The 7,131-nt window shown below is 40.3% G+C and overlaps 1 protein-coding gene across 1 annotated transcript; it reads right to left on the bottom strand.

The window, feature by feature from the left end:
- Positions 1-274: 274 nt before the first annotated feature.
- On the bottom strand, positions 275-6,512 carry LOC148166053 (uncharacterized). Its single transcript, XM_088049462.1, has 8 exons — positions 6,352-6,512; positions 6,140-6,170; positions 5,795-6,091; positions 5,568-5,728; positions 5,295-5,490; positions 4,313-5,222; positions 1,335-4,269; positions 275-1,304 (listed from the first exon to the last, which is right to left on the bottom strand). Exons 1-8 carry the CDS (start codon positions 6,510-6,512, stop codon positions 275-277), a joined length of 5,721 nt encoding a protein of 1,906 aa, XP_087905588.1.
- Positions 6,513-7,131: the final 619 nt, after the last annotated feature.

Genomic DNA, 7,131 nt, shown 5'->3' with positions numbered 1-7,131 from the left:
CTAAGACTAAACATCCTCCATCACCTTGAAATGATAATGTATGATTTCAAAAAACATGAAAATTGACTGAATATGAACAATTGAAAATTGATTAATTCTAACCTAAACTAACGTGCAATGACTAATACTAACATGCAAAATATGTGACAACAATAGGATAGTAATAATGTACACTGTACAATTTTATACAAGGTATAATACACTCGAATCTAGTATGTAGAAAACACCACTTATTAGCGTCACATGTCACTACACGCATACACGTTGGGACGGTTTAATAGTCATTTTTTGGTAATGGGCACACCTTCACAATTGGTCTTTTGAGCACTCCACTGTTGGTTTTCACGGACACGACCCGTGTGAGTCCATCAGCTCCTGGATGTGTCGCTATGATTCTGCCCAACTTCCACACCAAGGGCGGTAGGTTTTCCTCCTTCACGATGACTAAATCGTTAATTGCAATGTTTTTGCTGCCTATTTGACGCCACTTGGTTCTCGTTTGGAGCTGACTCAAATACTCGGTGGACCACCGCTTCCAAAACTGTTGTTGTATTCTTGTAACGCGCTGCCAACGGGGCAGGCGATTTTCCGTGAGCGAGCTTAGTTCCGGTTCTGGAATTGCAGTTAGTGTGGTCCCGATAAGGAAATGTCCAGGGGTAAGGGGCAATAGATCTTTGGGGTCATTGGATAAAGGTGTAATTGGGCGCGAGTTGAGGACTGCCTCGATTTGACTCAAGACTGTATACATCTCATCCAGGAAAAGCAATGAATTTCCCATTACACGCTTTAGGTGATGTTTGGTCAATTTAACCGCAGACTCCCAAAGTCCTCCCATATGGGGAGACACAGGTGGAATGAAGTGAAATTTTATTCCGTCGGAAGCCACGTTTTCTATTATGTTTGACTTGAACTGGGTAGACTCAAATAGAGTTTTCAACTCGTTGTCGGCGCCCACAAACGTTTTAGAGTTGTCCGAGTAAATATGACTGGGCCTTCCCCGCCTCGCGATAAATCTTTTTAATGCTTGTAAAAAAGATGTGGTCGTTGCATCAAGTGTCAACTCTAGATGCATGGCCTTTGTAACCATGCATATGAATATGCAAATGTATGATTTTGACGTTTTCGGTTTGCCTCGACCGTGAGTTAGGTTTATCAAAATGGGACCAGCGTAGTCCATACCCGTATGTAAAAATGGTCTGGCCGGTTCCAATCTATAATTGGGCAAATTACCCATTAATTCGGTTTGAGTTCGTGGATTTACCTTAAAGCATGTAATGCATTTTCGAATGACACCCCTGACGGTGCTCCGCCCACAAGGTATCCAAAAACGTTACCGCAACGTAAATAGTGTTGTTTGTGCTCCTGCATGAAGGAGCTCTAAATGATACATTTTGATTAATAATTTCGTTATATGATGATCTTTGGGTAGAATGTAAGGGTTTATTTTATCTCGTGGGAGGAGTGTGGTGTTGTTTAAGCGTCCCCCGACCCTAATTACACCCACGTCATCGAGAAAAGGATTCAACTGAAGAATTTTGCTGTTGGGCTCTAGAGGTCTATTGCTCTTGAGTGCCCGAATTTCAGTTTTAAAGTCAATTGATTGTACTAATCGTAAAATGGTGACGAGGGCGTCGTTTAATTCTTCAGGGGTTAATGGTCCCGTTTTCCGCAATTCCGTGATGGCTTGGCAATTGAAAACGAACCGTTTCAAGTAAGCGACGTGTCTTTCAAGTTTATCAAATCTTGAAAATTTGATCCACAGTTCGGGGTTTGTTGAATTGACTGTGAGACATTGATAAGATTTTTTCTGTTCCGGGAGTTCTGAATATTCGCCATCAGTGCTAAATGATTTTGATGGCCAATGGTTTTCATTATATTGCAGGAAGGAAGGTCCATGCCACCAAACTTGGTTAGTAACTAATTGAGAGGCTTCTGTACCACGCGACAGAATGTCTGCCGGGTTGCTTGCCGAAGGGACATGCCTCCATTGTTTAGGATCTGTCAGTCGCTGAATTTCCGCTACCCGGTTTGCGACAAAGGTTTTTAGGCAGCTAGAACTTGAGGAGATCCACGCTAAGGCAATTTTTGAATCTGTCCAGTAACAGATTTTGTGAAAATTGATCCTTACTGAATGGGTTACCGATTTTGCAAGTTCGGCGACCAGCAGTGCACCACAAAGTTCTAATCGCGGTAGAGATATGCTTTTTGCGATAAGTAAATTTATCGAAATTGTACCGTCAGCCTGAACCAAACGAACGTAGCATGCCCCGCCAAAAGCCCTTTCAGAGGCGTCAGAGAAAGTGCAGTGTAGTTCCGTGGTCACGGCCTCGGTATCGAAAATGTACCTGGGAATAGCGACCTCCTTGATTGCTGAAAGATTGCTCTTCCAGCCGGCCCATTCTGAATGAAGATTCGCGGGAATACTTTCATCCCAGCCTGCCTTTAATTCCCACAGTTTTTGAATGGTAAGTTTGGCCTTAATGGTGACAGGTCCTAACAATCCCAGAACGTCAAAAATTTTTGCTGAATCCGACAAAATGTTTCTTTTAGTGATTTTTGAATGGAACTTATTTGGCTCGATTACTGCGTACTTGAAAGTATCCTGAGAATAGTTCCATAATAATCCCAAGGTTTTTGATTCCGCATTATTGCAATCAAAATTTATGACGGGGTCGTCCGGGTGGTGAACAGATTGCGCAGGTAGTACCTCTCTGCAGTTTGAGGCCCATTTGGCTAATCCGAAACATCCCTTTGATAGAACCTTAATTAGGTCGTCGCGCAAGGAAACAGTTTCAGCGACGGTGTTTCCACCCGTTAACACGTCATCCACGTAGAACTCGTTTTTTATGATTTGACAGATTTTTGAGTACTGAGAAGACTCATGATCGGCCAACAACTGGAGACACTTGATCGCGGCATATGGTGATGATGACAATCCGTACGTCACGGTAGACAATTCGTAGACCGATAGAGATTCATTTGGATTGTCTCTCCAAATAATTCTCTGAAACTGGCGATCGTCTGGATGGACCAAGATTTGCCGGTACATTTTGCAAATGTCTGCGCAAAACGCGTACTTGAAAGTCCTAAATCTTAAAATTATTTCCAAAATGTTGTTTTGAATTTTCGGCCCCACTGACAACGCGTCATTTAAGCTGACCCCTGATGAGGTTTTTGATGACCCGTCAAAAACTACTCTGATTTTTGGACCCTGTCCGTCATTTTTAAATACGGCGTGATGTGGAATGAAATAATGATTTATTGAAACGTTGATTTCATCAAGAGTACCGATGCGCCGCATGTGACCTAATGCGCGGTATTCATGGATAAAATTATGGTACGATTCGCACAGTGAGTTGTGTTTACGGAATTTTTGTTCTAATGTGCTGAAACGTTTAATAGCTGTGTCGCGAGACTCTCCAAGTTCGGGTTTTAAGTCGTTAAAGGGCAATCGCACTTGAAAACGCCCATTTGGCATTCGTATGGTGGTATTTGTGAATTCCGTTTCGTGGAAACTCTCTTGTTGGGTCAAGGATGGTTTATGGCACCCATAGCTTTCCAGTTCCCAAAACCTGTCTACCTGCCTTTCGAGTGCAGATGTGGAAAGGTTGCAAAGTGTTTCCCTTGGTTTATGAGATGCAAAGGCTGGATATGAAAGGGGACCGCCGATGACCCACCCCAATAAAGTCTTTTGAAGGATAAGACCGTCGTCGTTTAATTTGATTTGTCCGACACAGAACAAAGACCAAAATAATTGCGCGCCAATTAACATGTCGATTGGACTCGACACGTTGAAATTTGGGTCTCCCAATTGAACGTTTTTAGGTATGGTGATTAGCGATTTTGAGAACGAAAAGGATGGTAAATTGTTTGTAATTGTAGGAATTACCAAGAAATCCGCTGAAATTGAGAACTTCCCGGTTATTGAGTGTAGTTCAATATTTGTCGTTTCGTTTACCCGTGAAACTGAATTTTGAATACCGGTAACCTGTCTGTTCACCTTTTCGGTTTTCAGATTAAGTTTTTTGGACATGGATGTCGTGATAAAATTGGACTGAGAGCCAGTGTCCAGAAAGGCCTTACAGAACTGAACATTGTTATATGAGTCTTTGATTTGAATCATCACCGTTGATAACAAAACTTGCATTGGACTTGGAGCGGTGTTTTTGGCGATGTTGACTACCGTATTTGCGGCTTGAAACTCCCGGTGCAATAACGTATTGTGCTTTTCAGTGCACAATTTACAATGTTGTGATCTACATTGTTGCGCTGTATGCTGTATCGACAACTGAAAAATTGAGAAATTCACTACAGTTAAAAATTAAGTGGTTGCGTTTGCAAAATTCGCAGCTTGGTTTATGTTTGTTAACAACAGCGAAACTGGACGATTTTTGCCTATTGTCATTTGGCTTGTAATCGGGTTTTTGATATGTAAACTTCTGTGGCGTGTTACTGGACAATTTGGAATGAAATGCTTTATTGATCTCCAATGCCTCTAAAAGATGACATCTCTGAGTGAGATGATCCGTTAATTTTTGTCTAGTTGGTAAAGTTGTTGTGATTTGTGATTCTTCCCATGTTTTGCGGGAAATAAAATCGAGTTTTGTGGTGATTAAATGAATAAGGAACATATCCGAATCCTGAACATTAACACCAAGAGACTTTAACGCTTCTAAATTAATATTTATATTGTCCAACAATTGTCGCAACGGTGATGCCGAGTCCTTAACGACTGGTTGGAGGTTGAACAAATTATTAACGTGATGTTGTACTATTAATCTTTTGTTTTGAAAACGATCTTGCAGCAATTGCCAAGCCGCCCCGTAATTGATATCACTAATTGGAAGCGCATTAACCGAATTTGCGGCATCGCCCCTTAATGCATTTTTTAAGTGGAGAAATTTTTGAATATTGGTGAATTTTGGGTTTTCGTGTACCAAGGTTTGGAACGTATTAAAAAATGGAAGCCATTCCGTGTAGTGGCCACTAAAGGGTTTGATGTCAATTCGAGCAAGTTGAACCGCGACGGTTTGTGTTTCGGTACCACTTCTTGGAGTGGAGGTGGACGCTTGATAACGCTCTAATTCCGAGATACGTCTGTCGATTTTTTCGCATAATTCGTAGTATGTGAATTCAAACATGGATCTGATAGTGTCGAATTCTAAAGCGCTTGTGGTTTTATCTGAGCATTCGATCTCTAATTGAATCGAGTCAAATTGATCCTTGACTTTTAACAAATCATTTTACCGAATTTTTAACGCGGATGCAGTGGCTTGAGATATGTTTATATTGACCCATGCTTGACAGCGTGCAAGGGTGTTTTTGATGCTGTCGCGTTTGATACGCAATGCGTCTAATATTAAATTGATTCGAACGGTGTGCCATCTCCATTTCCACCTGTCTCTTCCGTTACCGGAGGATCCTCGTTTGTTTGTGATCTGGTTATGACCATTTTGCGAGGTTTTGAAATGACCCGACGATGTATACAATCTTATTGGTAGTCAAATTAAGACCAAGTCTCAAAAACAGATAAAAAAGGAATATGATGGAAATTCGGAACCACTCACCGATTTCTGCTGGGACCCTGACTTCTGCTGCTTTCCTGTAGCCGACGGGAAACTTCCGCTAGATTCGGAACAGGCGTCAAAAGTGGGTGCCTTGTTTGAATTGCAGTTTCTGTTGGACTGCTGACTCTTGCTGCTTTCCTGTAGCCGATGGGAAACTTCCGCTGGGTTCGGAACAGGCGTCAAAAGTGGGCACTTGCACAGTCACTGTTTTGTTATGTTGCGGATACATGTATTTGTATTATCCGGCTCGAAGGACCATGAAGAGAATACGAGCTTTTTCGTACCGTTTGTGTAATAAAGACTAACTGATTGCTTTTTACAATGTTTATTTGTTCTGAGGCTTGTTTTGACGATACAGTGACCTGTTCGTCAGACTGCTGGTTACAGACTCGCTTAAAGTGTGAGTTAAGGGGGGGGGATGGGGCGGCTTGGTGGTGGTTAGTGGAATTCGCATGGTTGCGAAGTGGCCAAGGAATATTCTTTGGGAAAATGGGCAAATTTTGACAAAAAAACACGAAGTCAAGCTTAATTTAAATTTAATGAATTACTATCGCGGAAACAAAATTTCGAACAGCAAATTGATTGACGTTTAAAAATTGTAAACTGTCCTTTGGCTTTATAACTTTAAAACTTATAAAAGACTCAGCAAGTGTCAGAAATTTACTTTGTGTGTCAGTCACAATGACAATAAAGCTTGATTTACATTGCCATGTCAAAAAGTGATGTTCAAAATTTTGATTCCGCGATAGTAATAAAATCTAGGTTTTCTTTAAGATGAATTAACCGTTCCTTAAGGTTTCCTTCTGACCTCCTATGGGCAATTTCATGACGGATGGTCATAAATTCCCCAAAGCTCTTTACCAATTGGTTAAAATTTAAACCTAAGTTATTTAAAAATTCATTAATTTTGCGCAATTGAATTCTGGCCTTAGATTCCATTGGCATTGTTCCCAGTTGTTGAAATTTGAATGCCTGAAAAAACAAGAAGAATTACTATTCAATGCAAAAAAAAACATCCAACAAAAGAACCGACTATATTCTATTTTTTTAGCATGAGTAACTAAATCTGGTAACTTTAGTGACTTTTATGTTGTGTTACAAGCTTTCACGTTTCGAAATTTTCATATTGTGAGGGAGGACGGTAAACATGTTACTTTATGCCTTACTTGGTAATTTCACATCTGTTTCTGTTCATATTTCTCTGGATGAATTAATTAATATAGTGATTTAATGAACTGACAAGAGAAATCAAATTTCGTTGTCAATAATTGTTAAATTTATAAACTTACGGTACCAATCGCAATTTATGAAATATTCCTAATGGTTACTCATGTCATTCTGGCCCAAGGAGGTTATGAATGATGTTAATTTTACAGAAGACGAAGACATGATAAAAGCCCTTGATAAATGATAAAAGTCGATCTTTTAAAAGTATGCTTTCCCACGTAATTGATTCAATAAGGGCAAAATAATTTGCATTTCAAGATCAAAGTCATCAAAGTTTGAATGAGTCGACCAACTGTTCGTGAACATTTAACTCAACTTGAGGATTAACATTTAAATT

Source organism: Gnatocerus cornutus, unplaced genomic scaffold (genome assembly GCF_029298725.1).
Source record: "Gnatocerus cornutus isolate USDA-ARS CGAHR unplaced genomic scaffold, icGnaCorn1.1 ctg00000033.1, whole genome shotgun sequence".
NCBI lineage: Eukaryota > Metazoa > Arthropoda > Insecta > Coleoptera > Tenebrionidae > Gnatocerus > Gnatocerus cornutus.
Note: the sequence above shows the minus strand (reverse complement) of the source record. Positions and strands in the feature narration are given on the sequence as shown.